This window comes from Oryza sativa, chromosome 4 (assembly GCF_034140825.1).
Source record: "Oryza sativa Japonica Group chromosome 4, ASM3414082v1".
Taxonomy (NCBI): domain Eukaryota; kingdom Viridiplantae; phylum Streptophyta; class Magnoliopsida; order Poales; family Poaceae; genus Oryza; species Oryza sativa.
The window spans coordinates 20,950,286-20,967,819 of NC_089038.1; the positions used below are offsets into that span (position 1 = coordinate 20,950,286).

The 17,534-nt window shown below is 44.6% G+C and overlaps 2 protein-coding genes across 2 annotated transcripts; one reads left to right on the forward strand and one right to left on the reverse strand.

Moving 5' to 3' along the window:
* Positions 1-1,546: 1,546 nt before the first annotated feature.
* Positions 1,547-5,105, forward strand: LOC4335810 (protein SMAX1-LIKE 3). Its single transcript, XM_015781160.3, has 3 exons — positions 1,547-2,991; positions 3,435-3,678; positions 3,762-5,105. The coding sequence occupies exons 1-3, from the start codon at positions 1,715-1,717 to the stop codon at positions 4,872-4,874; spliced, it is 2,634 nt and encodes an 877-aa protein (XP_015636646.1). The 5' UTR covers positions 1,547-1,714; the 3' UTR covers positions 4,875-5,105.
* Positions 5,106-13,198: 8,093 nt separating this feature from the next.
* LOC4335811 (NDR1/HIN1-like protein 12) lies at positions 13,199-14,366 on the reverse strand. The gene is made up of 2 exons (XM_015778444.3): positions 14,062-14,366; positions 13,199-13,974 (listed from the first exon to the last, which is right to left on the reverse strand). Exons 1-2 carry the CDS (start codon positions 14,269-14,271, stop codon positions 13,522-13,524), a joined length of 663 nt encoding a protein of 220 aa, XP_015633930.1. The 5' UTR covers positions 14,272-14,366; the 3' UTR covers positions 13,199-13,521.
* Positions 14,367-17,534: the final 3,168 nt, after the last annotated feature.

The following is a 17,534-nucleotide window of genomic DNA, read 5'->3' on the forward strand; positions in this document are numbered from 1 at the left end:
TGATTGCCCTCTCTTAAAACAAAGGCTATGCGGACGTACTATACCTGTGCTACATTATATGCATCTTTTCAATTTGATGTATTTTCAGCTAGTGGCTGTTTAGTTAGATGCATGGGTCCTAGACAGACGTGCTTCTATATATGTACATGTGTGATAGAACAAAACTGTACATATGTACTCAATTCATTATGTTGCTTGGGGTAAATTTAGTTCTCATCTAGATACCTACGCCAATAATTCGGTTTACCAACAATTATCCCATACCATTGTTTCTTTCATTCTCATCATTTTCTCATGAATTTCTTGTGCATGTATCCTTATCATTTTATCATGAATACCACTTGTCACATATGTCCAATCGGGGAATAATGAAGTTGTGGTATGAAGTATAAATTTAGATATTATACTGATGGGTAAGGGAAGAGAATACACTGAGATAGGTAACCTGTCCCACCTGAACAATGTATGAGAAAAGGAGAAATAACCTGCAAAAGATAAGTGGCAAAAGCTGTTACTTGTAGTTTTGCTATGGATCGTTCCTTTCGTTTTGTTTTATTTTTGCACTAATAGGTTTGGTGGGAGATGTATTGGTGTTTACATATGGTGACATGCATGGAGCCATGGAGAGGTAGGGAAGGCATAAATTCTATCAGGTAAGAGTTGCAGCAAAGGTTTGTCTCTTATTACTAAATATAGTATCCCAAAGTATATATGGATTCTTCAATTTGCCATTTTACTATCTAGTTGCATAAAGATTAGAAAGGAAGATTCCACAACTATATATTATAGTGACAACTCACCAAACATGGTTGTGAGTTAATTGTGCTGCATGTCATGATATTTTTCCCTGAGAAAATGGAGACCCTCTGAAATAATGAAAAAAATTTCAGGGGTTATGACATTATGTTTACCTTATATTCACACTTTACTGCGCTTACTTTGTTACATGGAACAATTATTCTTGAAAAATATCATTACTAAGGCACCTTGTCTGCTCCAATGACCAATGCACACTTGTCATTTCACCAAATCCTTCTAGATCAGGTTCTAAATTTTATGGTCGCCCGGCTTTGCGCACTTTGATGCAGGAACGCATAGAATTTAGCTCAGGTCATTCTTTAGAGGCAGCTGATCATATACAGAAGACTAGTCACAAAGATACTGTGCACAATCCATATGATCTCCTAGCTAGCTACCCTCTGCATGAGAATGTGAGAACGCCTTGCTTGAAACTTGAGACTTGAGAGAGATAGAGGGGAAAGCTGGGGGGCCTTTGTATCTGCTTTGTCAGCACATGCATTCTACCTAGCCAACTTTTTCTTTCCCACCACAAAATCCACTTTGGACCCTAAAAATTATAGCCCAAAGAGAAAGAAAAAACAACTATGCAGCCCTCCCTAACAAGAAAAGCACAAATCCACACACCATAATCTCCTCCTTCCTTCAACCTCTGTACCTTCTCACCCCCCCTCTAGCTACTCAAAAGATGAACATTCACCAACATATAAAGCAGCACTGCATCCTCCCACCACTTGCAGGTTGCAGCTGAAGCAGCAGTGACCTCCGTCCCCCTTCTATATCTGCACATCTCATTCCTTCTCCTTTTTCTTCTCCTCACACACTACCGTTGCCACATCAAATCGATAGATTACTAGATTAGCTAGGTTCTTGTAGTATACGTAGCTAGCTAGGTGGTGTGGTGTACGTGTGAGAGATGAGGGCCGGGGGGTGCACGGTGCAGCAGGCGCTGACGGCGGAGGCGGCCGCCGTGGTGAAGCAGGCGGTGACCCTTGCGCGGCGGAGGGGCAACGCGCAGGTGACGCCGCTGCACGTGGCGAGCGCGATGCTGGCGCCGCCGGGGGGGCTCCTCCGCGCGGCGTGCCTCCGGTCGCACTCCCACCCGCTGCAGTGCAAGGCCCTGGAGCTCTGCTTCAACGTGGCGCTCAACCGCCTCCCGGCCTCCGCCGCCGTCGCCTCGTCGCCGCTGCTCGGCGGCCACGGGCACGGCCACCACGGCCACTACTACCCGCCGTCGCTCTCCAACGCGCTCGTCGCGGCGTTCAAGCGGGCGCAGGCGCACCAGCGGCGCGGGTCCGTGGAGACCCAGCAGCAGCCGGTGCTCGCCGTGAAGATCGAGCTGGAGCAGCTCGTCGTCTCCATCCTCGACGACCCCAGCGTCAGCCGCGTCATGCGGGAGGCCGGCTTCTCCAGCACCCAGGTCAAGGCCAACGTGGAGCAGGCGTGCAGCACCACCACGGCCACCAGCGCGCCACCGAACCAAAACCCTAACCCTAGCTGCACCGGCGCCGCAGCCACCGCCACCGCCACCACCAGCCCGGCTCATCCTCCGGAGATCAAAGCCAAACTGCCACTGCTCGACATGCTGGCGCGCGACGAGGACATCGCCGCGGTGCTCGACTGCCTTGCCCCGGCAGCGGCTGGCGGCCGGGGCGGCGGCGGCAGCAGGAGGAGGGTCGTCGTCGTCGCCGAGAGCACGGCCGCCGCGGAGGCCACGGCGCGCGCCGCCGTGGACAGGGTCAGGAGAGGGGAGGCGAAGCAGCACGACGCGCTGCGTGGCGCGCAGGTGGTCAGCCTCCGCGTGTCGTCGTTCCGCGACATGCCGAGGGAGGAGGCGGAGCGGCGGCTCGCCGAGCTCCGGTGCCTCGTGAAGAGCCGCGGCGCGCGGGTGCTCCTCGTCGTCGAGGACCTCAAGTGGGCGGCCGACTTCTGGGCCGCCGCGCACGCCGGCGCCAGGAGGGTCGGCAGCGGCGGCGGCGGCGGCTACTACTGCTCTGTCGAGCACGTCGTCACCGAGGTGCGCGCCCTGGCGTCGTGCGACGGCGGCATCTGGCTCGTCGGGTTCGGGACGTACCAGACGTACATGAAGTGCAGGGCGGGGCATCCGTCGCTGGAGAGCATGTGGGGGCTCCAGACGCTCGCCGTCCCCGCCGGCAGCCTCGCGCTGAGCCTCACCTGCGCCTTCGACGACAGGTAAAAAATCATCCGATCGATCTAAAAAAAGTTTGTTAAGTTCTCGCGGCGCAGCGTGTCACGTCAGGTGAACGAATCATGCACCCGCGCCGGCCTTGCAGAAACGAAATGCCTCTGGTCTCTGTGATCTGACCCCTTCGTTACTGAGCAATCAGTAAGCATCAGTAGTTCAGTACCATGCGGGTGAAAGCTTTTGCATCTTTTGCGTGCTTTCTGGGCAAAAGCTTTAGGTCAATCTATAGCTCCTCATCAGCTTCACATTCTCTTTTTCTAATATCGCATTATTTGAACATTCACGAGAGCATGATATATCGACAATACAATTTCAGAGGTACAGCGGCTGACAAAGATGATCAGTTTAGCTGATCTTGTGGAGACATGTCGATCGGTGAGGTGACAGTGTGTGCAGGAATCTAATTTCCGTTTTGTTATTCTTTCTGCAGCGCGCTGGGCGCAGTCAATCAGTCCATGAAAGCGAGCCCTCACACCACCGATGGGAACCGCCCGGCGCCGTCTTGCGGGCCGCTTTTGGGCGGCAGCCACCTCCTCTCCAGATGCTGCGGCGGCGACTGCTCCGCCGCGACGACGACGCACGAGCACGACACCAAGGCGTCGTTGCCCCGCTCCTTCGTGTCGTCGTCGAGCCTCCCTTCTTGGCTCCAGCATTGCCGCGACCAGCAGCTGCAGGTGCCACTCGATCGAATGCTAATCTTTTTATCTTAATTAATCGGTCAATCATTGCTGATTTTTTTTTTGTCTTCTCGTGATAGGAGTCGACACATTTCGCGGATCTTGGCAAGACATGGGGATCCATCTGCGGCAAGCCGTCTCAGCGGATGACGCTGCATTTCTCGGCGCCGGTGTCGCCGGCGTCCTCCATCTCCTCCTACGAGCACGGCCACGGCCACCAGCAGCAGCAGCACCAGCCTCACCACTCGTGGCTTCTCGCCGACCTCGACGCCAAGCACCCATGGAAGCCCAAGCGCGAGGACGACGACGACGAGAAGGCCAAGTCGCACGACGACTGCTCCGGCGCCTCCAATGGCTCGGTGGAGGTGGAGTGCCGTTCCAGGTTCAAGGAGCTCAACGCCGAGAACCTGAAGCTCCTGTGCGCCGCGCTGGAGAAGGAGGTGCCGTGGCAGAAGGAGATCGTCCCGGAGGTGGCGAGCGCCGTCCTCCAGTGCAGGTCCGGGATCGCCAAGCGGCGGGACAGGTCGAGGTCGACGGAGGCGAAGGAGGAGACGTGGCTCTTCTTCCTCGGAGGCGACGGGCACGGCAAGGAGAGGGTGGCGAGGGAGCTCGCCGGCCTCGTCTTCGGGTCACGCAAGAGCTTCCTCTCCGTCAAGCTCGGCGCCTCCTCCTCCTCGCCGTCCGCGTCGGGCTCCACCGAGGATCACCACCGGAGCAAGCGGCCGCGGACGACGACGACGTCGTCGGCGAGCGAGGCCTACCTCGAGCGGCTCTACGACGCCGTCTCGGAGAACCCGCACCGCGTCATCCTCATCGAGGACGTCGAGCAGGGCGACCATCGCTGGCAGGTGGGCGTCAAGGAGGCCATCGACAGAGGGGTTCTCCGGAGCCAGGCCGGCGACGAGGTCGGCGTGGGCGACGCCATCATCATCCTGAGCTGCGAGAGCTTCGAGGCGAGGTCTAGAGCTGGCTCGCCGCTGATGAACAAGAAGATGAAGGTGGAGAAAGAGGAAGCCAACACAAGTGATCATGATCACAAATTAGAAATCGAATCAGGCGCCCCCTCTTCTTGCTTCGATTTGAACCTTGACATGGAGAGCGATCAAGCAGCAGATGAGCTCAGCTCCGGTGATGTCTGTCTGCTCACGGCGGTCGACCGGGTGCTGCTCTTCAGAAGGCAGGATGAAATGTAACACTAGTGTACATGAAGGATCCATGTTTATCAGCTAGGGTAGCTAGCTCATTGCTCGTCTAATTAGATTTTCCTTTCATTTGTTTTGATGGTTTTTTTTGTTTCTAGTATTAACTTTGGCTTTAGAGGATCATGGCATTGGTGCGGTTGGACAATGGCATATTATGAGCTTCGTTAAGATGGAGCTCTGTTATATATTTGTGGTGGTGGTGATCAAATATATTTTCATCTACACAGCGGTTTGGATAATGGGTATAACTATATTTTGAACATGTGTGCTGAATTCACTGTTTGAGGCGACAAAGGTTCTGAGAAGCATATCCAACTGAAAAGGCTTGTGAATATTCAACTAGTGAGAATTAATATGAAGACGCTAGAAGTTATATATCGAACTTGGAGCTTTCATATTTTGGATTTTGCAGCTGCTGAGTTGGGAAACTATTTTCATCCCCCGAGGGGATATCCCCTCGTTGTTTGCATATCACCCAAATAGTTATGAAAAAAATCGAAAAAATTTGAGAAGATGTATTAAATGTGATATATCACTCTACAAACATACAAGTTTAAATTCAACTATTACACCCCGCAACGAAAAAAACAAATTTGACTGTGAATATATGTTAACTAGTTGTAGTTTAATTTGTTTTTTTCGTTACGAGATGTAGAAGTTGAACTTGAACTTACATATTTGTGGAGTGATATATCACATGTTAATATATCTTCTCAATTATTTTTAAATTTTTTCATAACTATTTGGGTGACATGCAAACAACGAGGGGATATCCCCTCGAGGGATGAAAATCCACTCCCCTGCTGAGTTTCACAATCAAGTGTGAATTTGAACTCTTCGGGGCCATTGGAGATTTTGAAGTAGCTACAGCTACTAAAAGCACCTCAAGCGGTGGCTAGCTAGGGTACTGATGATTTCCTGTGAATTAATACATCAGATTGTTTACATGTGAACCTTTTTTCATAATAGAAAAATAATTTGGACCCAACATTTCATATCGTCCAATCATCTCCACAGGTTTGTGCTACCCAATAGGATCGTTGGGCCCACATGTATTGTCACAAAGGCATGCCATTTCTGCAAACTTTTTTAACCTACTTGGAGTATAACATACTCCCTCCGTCCTAAAAAAAGACAAACCCTGGTTTCCGTGTCCAACGTTTGACCGTCCGTCTTATTTGAAAAAATTATAAAAAAATTAAAAAGACAAGTCACGCGTAAAATATTAACCATGTTTTATCATCTAACCACAATGAAAATACGAATTATAAAAAAATTTCATATAAGACGGACAGTCAAAGTTGGACACGGAAACCCAGGGCTTGCCTTTTATTTGGATGGAGGGAGTAGAAGCTAGAGGAAAAACACAAACACGCAAAAAAGGGTTTTGTGATCGATCATTATACTTGCCAATTGGGAGTTTTTTTTTTAACGAACTGAAGAGGGAAGAACTGCATGTCTTCCAACACAAAGTGATATTGTGTCTAAACTACATCACTTAACGGTGTCTATACCAAGCCATGTCACATAGACATTACTCTCAAAACTACTTCCCCAATATATTATTTATGGAAATAGGTATATAACATTCTATTTTTTTTGGAAGAAAACTTTTAAATATAACTAATTAGTTTCGTTGTAACTTGATTGTATCTACAATGTAATTTATTTTTAAATTACGTACGTAAATATGTCAGAAAAACTGTGCTAGCGCAGCAGCAAACCTACAGATTGTGGGTTCCAACCTCTCCCCCGCGCTCATAAGCAATTTTTTTCCCAGCCAGCACAAATCTCACGGTCCAAAAATCACAAATTCCTACCATGGTTCCTTTTGCGATATAGAAATAATATAGAAGAACAATGTGCCGTTTCAATGAAATAGTTTATGTATTCTAACATCATTATGTTATTAGCATAGTACCTTACGGGTATTGCGTCTAGTATCCTTCCAGTATCAAATCTAGTATATAAGATAATGTATTAACGTCGGCGTGGTATCTATATATGTACGAAACCCTTTTTTTATGAGTATCGTATCTGAGATATCCTTAGTATTAGATCTGATACCTAAGGCACTACGCTTATGTCAGCATAACTTCATCACATAAAGTGTTCCATTGGACCACACACCATCATCTAGTGATCCGCTTAGCGATAACATGCAAGCTCCACCACTGTTCTCACTAAAAGCAAGATTAATTATAAAGGGCAACTCCCCGTTAATTTTAGTATATCCGACCAATTTCCTCCGCTATTGTTCCCATGTGATCTAGATTTCGGTCTAGAACTTATTTGACGGAACTATTTTTTTTGAAAAACAACTACCCAGTTTCTTTTTAAAATATACTTTCTCCATTTCACAACGTAAGACTTTCTAGCATTGCCCACATTCATATAGATTTTGATGAATCTAGATATATATGTGTGTCTAGATTTATTAACATTTATATGTGTGTGGACAATGCTAGAAAATCTTACATTATTATATTATGGAACGGAGGGAGTAATATGTAATATTTGAAATGAAGTAGCTACCGATGATGGTATCCAGTCCAGATTTGACATGGACCATCCTTGATGTTGATCAACTAATAATTATAATAAGGAAAAAGTCCAAATACTCTCCTAAATTTAGATAGAAATCCATCTAGCACCTTAAACTTTAAAACCGGACATCTAATCCCCTGAACTTTGCCATACCATCTATATTACCCCCTAATTAAGGTGGTTTCAGATGATGGTTTTGCATATTTTGAAAGCTTAAATGAACAATTCCGAATAACTAATATAACATATTTGCATATCATCAGTTATAAATCATCAATTTATTCCTATACAATGATATCATACTATTACTATGTTGGTACTTATTTGTAAGTGAGAGCTAATAAGGAGAAAAAAGAAAGATTTAAGTCAAAATTTTAATATATACATATATGTTCAAAGTGTATGACATGTGATCAAACTCATCCAACTTATATACAAATTAGATAAAAAAAAAACCAATATGTAAAACCATCTTAGAGGGTTGTATAAATGGTATTGTACCAATTTAGGGAGTTCAATGTGAGAATGTCCGGTTTCAAAGTTCAGGATGCTAGACGGACTTCCATCCAAAGTTTAGGGGGTTATATGGACTTTTTCCTTATAATATTTTGAATGGATTGTAATACTGAAGGCCTGGAAGACAAGTTCCCTCTTTTCCTCGTCGTGTCTCATATATATGAACTTTTGAGAAGAAATTAAACAGCACTGATGCTTATGTATGTACGTACTGCCTACTACGTACCTGTGTATTCATCAGTTGTACGTGTCTAGCTCGTGTGGGACTTAGTACAAGCAGTTCTTGGATCCTTCAAATTAAAGCCTACTTGCAGCTCAGCTACTACTTGCTACAGTTGCTATGGTGCATGCACGGCAAATTAAGTAATTACTTAACCTACATATACACAAAAAGATGTGTTTAGTAATTACTTAACCTACATATGTAGCTCAAGTACTAGTTGGGGATCCAAGGATACAGTCATACAGAGAGAGCTTTGAGCCTTTGATCTCTTTTACAATCTAGGCGCATCATGTTCTACTATCGGAGGTATATATGACTAGCTACGTACATGGCAGAAAAAGGTCTGGATCAACCCACATATATCATGGCATGCATTTGCTCTCTTTTAACTCTCTCTTTTTTTCACCCTTCTTTTGGAACGTCTTTCTTCGGTAGAAACATGAAAAAAAAAGGGGGAAACAAATCATTTTATCAAGTTGTTTTTGCATGGAACTAAGAATGTGGACTGGTCAAAAAAGATGGAGGCAGTGATATAGCTTTGTTTCACGTTGTAAGAACAGAAGAGCATGATAGCATGCTACGTCTGAGCTTTATTTGTATGACCCAGAAGAAATGTTATTTGACAATCCCGAGGCAAGCCTAGCTAGATACCGGGAAGATCAGCAGGGTCTTGCATAATTCTAGACTTGAAGGATGACTTTGCCCAACTACGAATGCATTATGCATATGGCTGTTTTGTTTCCATACTTCTTCACAACTTGGGTGAAAATTCTCACCAACTTTATTTTGAAGCAATTACAAATCGGGCACCTGAATTATTTTTGACTCGATTGCCCTCTCCTCATGTACTACTTCACAACACATATGCAATTCTCTCGAGTGAGTATGTAAAATTTGTGCTCCCGCCTCTCTAGTTGTGCTCTCTCTACCTTTCTCTTAGATGGGCCTGTAGTGTAGTACTACACAGCACACACACACACACACGATTTTTTCTCTCTCATAATTTGCATATGTAAGTCTCTTACATGCACGTATAAACAACTTTTTGACAAGTTTCAAATTATTTTTAAACAACTTTTCTCCTAAATTACTTATCTAATATATGATCCGATTACACCATCATATCCATTGTAATTAAATCTTTAAAATAATATAATATATTATTATTTTTCTAATTGAGATATTTTTATATTATATATGAAACATTTACTGGTAACTGCTGAAACATTCAAAGAATATAACATGCAATATTTGAAATGAACTAGTTACATTTTTTTTGTTTCATTTGTGGTTGACGGTGTTGTAGTTAGTATATTTTGAATGTTGCATCTATGACATGTATATTATATAGTGAATTAAAACAATTTTTAAAACTGGCCAAAAAACATTTGATTTTTTCATCAAAATATAATCGTGTGAGATCTTGTTATAAATATTTAATTGTAAGAAATACAACAATGTAATCGGATGGTAAATCAAAAAAAAATGTTTTAGAAGAAAATTCGTTTAAAGATTATTTTTACAAGATGAACTCTAATGAATCTAGCTTTAGAGTTGTTTTTTTTCATCATAGCTTATTTTTCAATATTTGCTCTTAAACTATAAATAACATGGATATAAAAAAAACACTCAAACTATTTTTTTCTTATATGTCGTTTTACGGCTTATTATCTATTTTTTATAAGATCAGGCCTCAAGTTGTTTTGCGGGTACTAGCATCGTTTGAGTACATGGTTGCTAGAAGACTGGGATCTTTTCTTAGGTAGAGAACTACCGTATCTATGATACTATAGTGATATACTACTTTCTCTGTTCTAAAATATAATTATTTATAGCTGCACACTTGGACAAATATTTATCGCATAGCCTAAACTAAATGTATTCTTTTTAGACATATGTGATATATTTCAACTTCTCCAGGTGTATATGTAAAAATTGTTTTATTTTGGAAAAGAACTATATATGTGGGTGTTGGAGTATTTCATGTGTTCTCACTTGGTTAAAAAGAACTTTGATATATAAAATGATAAGATAGAGTTGGAGAATGCTTCTAATCAACCGTCCGGGCGGAAGGAAAAAATCGAACGCTTCTTAGGCTAAGAGAACAGTAGGGATATGGGTGTAGGTGCATGCAATCAGATTTAGGAAAGATGTCCATATTGATTGAAAATTCAAATGTTTTTTCTCTCTGACTATTTATCCAAACTACGAATAAATTTTATCATTTGATTCGCTACAACTAAATCTTCGTAACACGATCTCACATCACTCTGTGCTGATGACTTTTTTTAACGTCTTTTTTTGTGTTGCACTCAGTGTTATTGTGATGTTTCAACAAATATTGGTTCATATTTCACATAGTTATTTGCAATGTTGTACGTGGTGTTTTTCTATGTTCTAGCAAGATCTCATATGATTATATTTTAGATAAAAAAAAGTTTTTATATACACGCGCGCGCGCACACACACTGTGTGTGTGCAGTGTGTGTGCGCGTGCGTGCGTGTATTTAAGCAGGTGCAATTGGATGTTTCACGTGTAAGAAAAAAACATTTCAAATGAAATTTCACTTTGTAACTAATTTTAAGTTTTTTCTTGCAACATTTTACTCATAGTATCAATGTTTTTTGAAAGAGGCTCATAGCATTATTTAGATGTTTCAATAGATATTTTCTGGTGTTTCACTAATTCTTTATAACTGTTGCACACAATATACTTGTTGAAACATTCAAATACAACATGTAAAACATTCGCAAATAAAGTAATGAAATATCATAACATATTTATTGATTTCGCGTGTAACATTAAAACAACATCTATTTTATTAAAAACATAAATTACGCAACATAGTCAAATTCTAACTGAAATATTTACTTCTTACACGTGAAACATTAAATTTTAATGATTGAAACATATATCATTTTTCAATTATGATATAATCGTGCGAGATTTTGTTGTAAAAATTTAATTATAGCGAATACAACGATATAATCAGAATGACAAATGGATAAATGGTTTGGAAAATAAATCATCTCAAAGGTTACTAGTATCGTATTAATCAATGCAAGCACATCATATAGTATCATCACGTAGCAATTATGTGATTAGCTTGTTGATGTAGTACACTGGTAGCGTCCAATATTTTGCATTATGTGATTAGCTTGCTGATGTAGTACATTGGTAGCATCCCATATTTTACATTGCATGGGATGTCTGGGCGGTAGTCTCCTCTAAAGTTAGGTGGTATATTGGTTTCACGCCTTCTCAAATTTTGGTACTCCCTCCGTTTCAAAATATTTGACACTGTTGACTTTTCAGTACGTGTTTGACCATTCGTCTTATTTAAATTTTAAGTAATTATTTATTCTTTTCATATCATTTGATTCATTGTTAAATATACTTTCATGTACACATATAGTTTTACATATTTCACAAACTTTTTTGAATAAGACGAACGGTCAAACATGTGCTAAAAAGTCAACGGTGTCAAACATTTTGAAATGGAGGGAGTATAATTTTACGATGAGTCAAAAGTTTTATAGCAACAAAACTAAATACTCTCTCCTTCCTAAATTGAGCATCATATATGTTTATGCACCAAGACTAAGAATAATTTCAATCACATCAATCATGACACCATGCACATATTCTCCCACAATTAATACATCGATTAAAACGCCATGCCAATTACTCCCTCTGTCCCAAAAAACTAACTTCTAGAGTTTGAATTTTGTCCCATAAAAAAACAACTTCTACCATACTACCTACCCTCAGCACGTAAAATGAGAAGTTTTATCCCTTCAATACCCTTTAACTACATATCACTCTTACTACTTTTTTCAATAATGAAGGGCATTTTAGTTATTCTCCATATCCACTAATTTCACCTCGGGATGCTAGGAATGTATTTTTTTTTGGGACGGAGGGAGTATACCTTAGCATGCGTACATTCTCCCATACTGTATTAATTATATTCTGATGAAATCTATGTCCACGCGGTTATATGATGATAAATTTGAGAAATTTTAAATTTCATTATATGATGATCAATTTGGGAAGAGGGAGTAATAAGATTGGATCGGGACCAGTGTGTTTGGTTTGTCAGTGGATCCACCAAATTTAATAAAGTGGTGGGCTGTATTGGCTCTACCGTCTACCACGAGGCCACTGGTACCACATCCATGGACCATCATGCATGGGCCATGAAAATCTATGGCCCATTTTCCCCCGCGCTTCTCCGTTCTTCGGCCCACATAAACACACTGGCGGCCCGCGCGCACGGCGCACCGCGAGCCCTCGCAAAGCAAAGCATGGCCTCGCTCGCTCGCTCGCCCGCGCCTCCAGCGATTGTCGTCGAGACGTCTCGCCGTCTCGCGATGAAGCGAAAGGCTTTTTGTCCGCTGCGCGGCTGCGCGCGGGCGTCGGTTTCAGCCGCGGTGTCGCCGCGCGCGCCGCGGCCGGCCGGTGTGTCGGTGCGCGGCCGGATTTTTCCGGCTCATAAAACCCCGGGGTTGGCTATCAGCTACGTCGTCGTCGCCGAGGCGATGATTGATGTCGGGTGTCACGATTGATCAGCCTCAGCTATAGTTCTCCCATCGACTCTGCAGTGTCATCACTCGTCAGCTCTCCTCTCCTCCTGCCCGTTTGATGTAAGTGTAAGTACGTACTCGGGGACGACCGTGACGCGCTGCCGAATGCCACTCCCAACTCCCGCTAGCTAGGTACGTTGGTGGGTCACTCTCCATCCGCCCTAGCGCACTTCATTTCATTTCATTTCCTCTGCCTTCTCTTCGCTTTCGTTGGATCATCTCGTCTGTACTATACTGTACGGCGTGAGAAAATTGCCCACGTACGTACCTGTATCTCATGAAGACTCTTGCTCTCGTAATTTATGGTACTCGCACAAAGTTTGAATGAACGGCATGTGTCTCCGTTGAAACGCGAACAGGTACGCTAGTGTCGTTGTGGGGATGGAAGGCAGGCAGGGCAAATACTCTGTTTTTTTATACATTGTTGATTCTTCAAAAGGCATGCAAAAACGATCGATCGACTGTATTGTAAAGCTTTGATGCATAAATGTTGTTTCGACAATGACAAATGATACTAAGCGGATGTATACATATAAAAGTGGCCTTTTATTCTGCACAGATTCAGAATTGGGGGGGGGGGGGGAGGGGGGGAAGACGCGCTGACTCGATAAGCTTACACTGTTACAATTGCTAATCCGATACTAATTACTTCGGCGAGGTGCGCCGTTGCCGTTGCGTCTGTAGCTCTCATGGCGCCGCCGTGCGTGCGTTCTCCCGCGACAAGCTAGCGTACACGCTCACTGGGGGTTGCACGGTGATTTCGCGTCACACGTCGACGGTGCAGTCCGCCGCCTGCGCGAACTTGAGCGAGACGGTGGCGTTGCCGCCGGCGCCGCCGCCCGCCGTGGCGCTCATGGCGAAGGCGCCGCCGACGTTGCCGCCGCTGGCGGCGAGCAGGGCCGGGCACGTGACGAAGAGGTGGTAGCCGCCGGAGACCCAGCTGCCGACCTTCCACTTGACGCGGCCGTCCACCTTGACGTGCAGCAGCACGTAGCCCGCCGCGATGTCCTGCCTCATGGCGTCCGCCACGTACTGCCCCACGGGCACCGACTCGCCGGACATCACCGGCGACCACACCGACACGTCCTTGTGCCCCTGGTAGATCGCCGGCAGCTCCACCGGCACCGTGATCGGCTCCTCCCTGTACGTCGTGAACACGTGCAGCGTCTTGTAGTACACCCCCACCCTGTCGTTCGGGTTCCTCGACGCGATCGTCACCTACACGCACACACAGAAGCAAACGATTTTTCAGTCCCCCCAAGAACAAGAACAAACTGTACAATTTTTAGCCAGAATTTGATTAACCTGGAGGTTGAGGGAGATGGCAGGGTCGGAGAGGTCGATGTTGCGGAGCTGGACGTCCTGGAGGTAGAAAGAAGGCTTGGAGGGGTGAATCGCGAGGTAGATGACGAGCACGATGAAGCCGACGAGGACGGCGAGCGTGAGGATGCAGGCGGCGATGGAGCCGCAGCACCGCCGGAGGATCCAGTCGCGGTGGTGCTTGTCCTTGCCCATCTCGCCGGCGGCCGGGCCAGAAACCCAACTAGCTAATAATCAACTGTGTACAGTGCGTTGTAGTGGAGCGTGAGCGTGAGTGTGTGTGTGATACTGAGGACTGTGTGCGTGTGAGTAGAAGGAAAGTGTGCTGCGAGGAGTGGGGGTGGCCTTTTATTAAAAGGTCCTAACTCCTAAGCTTGATAGGAGGACAGGTAAGTGTGGTGGTGCGTGTTTCAAAGGGGATTTTAATTTCTTTTGGGTGTAGGGAGGTGACGAAAGCTACAGCTCAACTCACCGAGATTCTTCTGCTTCTTCTTTCCCCTGGACCCCCTTGCACTGTTGCACAGGAGGCTGCCCTGTGTATTAGTGTACCACTAGTAATTAAGTACATAACTCCATCAACTTAGCTTAAATTGAGATTGGTTTGTCGAGCACACATGAGCCAGGCAGACTGGTGTCCCTCTGGAGCTCTGCTGCTTGAGGATCACTCCATCTCCAGATGGTCAACAGGAGATGATTACCATTGCGGTTGGTGTTTTGCATGTGCACGTTGAGGCTGAGTTGACCTGCGGCTATGGTACCCACAACCCAGTAGTAGTGCCCACCATTTTACCCCTGTCCACTGAACTAATATTAATCTCCTTCATGTACGCAGTACATTCTCCTACACTAGTATTACTGATCAGGATAGGATATCCAGATGATAAACGATTCACAACATATATAACAACAATCAGCAGCGTTACGTGTACGTGTGCGGGCGATCAATCATCAATGGCACTCCATACACATGGCGTGGTCGGTGGCGCGCGCGCGCGTGGCTGGCGCCGGAGACGGGCCAAACTGCCAATCTGGCTAGGGATTACGCGCGCGATCTCACCCATGTCGATCTGAGCGGCCTCGAACGGCGGCCTCCGCGACCATCACCCGAGGGCCGAGGAGAGCGTCGATCGGTGCACGGCCACTACATCACATCGCCCGTGCGCCGCGCCGTCCATCGATCGATCGCCTCACGCACGCGAGATAGTACGCCGGTTGGTGGAGCGTAGCACGCGAGAGGCAGGCCGGCCGTTCCGGCGTCGCCTCAGGCGAACAGGGCCAAAGAAAACCCCACCCAAAATAAAGAAAATATGGCAGCCATCATCAGCAGATCAGCTGCACAAGCGGACGCGCGCATGACGCGCCCGCCGCGTGCAGAGGCGTGTGCGTCCATCCGGCATCGTGCCGGTGCCCTTCATTCCTTATCCCCCTCCTCCACCGACTGCGGTGCCCTGTGCCCTATGGCAGCATCTGTTCCAGAAGCACCATGCTACCTGCTACGACCCTGTCTCTTAACTAATCATCAACGATCATTTGCCTCCTCCCGTGAATTATCAGCGTCCAGAACGATCTTGCACACGCCACTGCCTCGCCCAAAAAAGAAGCTTTTTTTTCCAATACATACAGTGGCTTGATCTGGTCATCAATCATCATACACCGGATATGCATACTACTATATACCATTTCTATCCATTATTCTAAAAAAAATGAATACTACTAGACCGGAAAAAAAACTGTAGACATTTTTCTTTCTGTTGCTGTTGGATAAATTTGTGGAATATTTGCTTTTATGTAGCAGAGTAGCAGGATCGCTGTCTTACAGTATATTCAAATCAGGCTTTCGGATAAAAAGCGCCGACGAGAAAAGTTGTGGAAGGGCTTGAAGAGCTTTTGTGTCATTTGATCCATTTCCATGTAGTGTTCTGAGTCAGGATGGCTAGCATAGTGCGATCGAGGTCGTCTCTTTTGACAAAAAAGGGGGGAATTTAGCATGTAATCAATCTCAATAGTTAAACATGCGCATTGCAAAAGAAGTGAGGGTAATTTACTTTCATCTCTTCCATAAAGGATGGGGAAAGAGACTCTAAAAGGGGGCTGCAAAAAGGATGGTTATTCACACAAACTTAGCCTGGAAGTAAAATGAAAAATATGACTGTTCTACGCAGACACGTCGAACCTACTAAGGTTTGGAACTAGTGATGCACACATGCACCCAAATCACTCTAGAGTAATCAATCAGACACTTCAGATATAGCAATTGCCAGGTCATATAAAAGAACTTTGTTTCTATTAGCAATTTTGCAACGGGTTCGGCACACAATAATTCACACGCACACATTGCAGAACAGATCCACAGATGCAGGCACCATGCAAAAATACAAGCATACAGGATGTAAGTAGTACATACGGCCAGGGACCATTGGGACTTCGAAGTACAGAGCTTAGCTAGAAGACGGTCGACCTAATACCCTGCTGTGCTTATATCAGAAAAAATGGAGGCAAGTGCACCATCCTGCCCGTTCTTGGACATGTCACCTACCATCCGATCTTCTTTGTTCCGTTTGGTGCATCCGGTAGCAGTAGCAAATTGGAGGCAAGTGAAGCACGCATGCGATTCACGGTTGGTGTGTAAAGTAGTAGTAGTACTATATACCTAAGGAGAATTATTGACGTGTCCCTGTTTTTCTCCGCTATTTTGCTCGGGAAAAGGTAGGGTTGGGTCACCATATGTGCTATAACTAATCGTTCCAAGTAGTGCTAGTAACTGAAGTGAGAAATGCTGTATTAGTATATAAGTGAGGAGCGTCTGTCGCGGTGGACTTCTGTGACGTGAGATGATCGGTTACTCTATTTTGGTCGAAACATGTCCTAGAAAGTTTCAAATTCTATTATAACTTATTAAAGAAATAGAAAAAATAGCCTTCACGTTCGCTCTCACGGCCTAGAAATTCTCATATTAATCAGAGAAAAAAAACAGAGTCTATATAGAAATATAATCTATGAATAGTTGAAATTCAGAATTAAAAAATAAGAGATATTGGAAGAGGAGACCAGAGCCCATGTTGTTATACAATTTAGAACTAATGGAAATTCAGAATTAAATAAGAAAACTAAAATTTGTTTAGAATTAATATAGAAATAAAATTTGGAATAACTAAAATTCGGAATTAAAATAATATAGAGTACAGAGTTCATATAGAAATACAATTTAGAAATAACTGAAATTTTGAGTTAAAAAATAAATAATATTAGCAGAAAAGTGTCAGCGTTATGGATACCACATACCTAATAGTAGTCGACTAAATCTCGGCAGGACCCACCACATACCATGTCTTATACGGAAACAACATGTGGATATAGGAGGAGTTTCGGATAAGGAAATACAACCAGAGTTCTACATGGAAACGACAAGGACTACTCGGATTGTATCCATAATGGTTTCCCTAGTTCTACTTGGACAA

Coding starts and splice junctions, on each gene's coding strand:
- LOC4335810 (XM_015781160.3), top strand. CDS start 1,715: ATGAGGGCCGGGGGGTGCACGGTGCAGCAGGCGCTGACGGCGGAGGCG. Junction 2,992..3,434: donor ACCTGCGCCTTCGACGACAG/GTAAAAAATCAT, acceptor TTCTTTCTGCAG/CGCGCTGGGCGCAGTCAATC. Junction 3,679..3,761: donor GCCGCGACCAGCAGCTGCAG/GTGCCACTCGAT, acceptor TTCTCGTGATAG/GAGTCGACACATTTCGCGGA.
- LOC4335811 (XM_015778444.3), bottom strand. CDS start 14,271: ATGGGCAAGGACAAGCACCACCGCGACTGGATCCTCCGGCGGTGCTGC. Junction 13,975..14,061: donor CCATCTCCCTCAACCTCCAG/GTTAATCAAATT, acceptor GTGTGCGTGTAG/GTGACGATCGCGTCGAGGAA.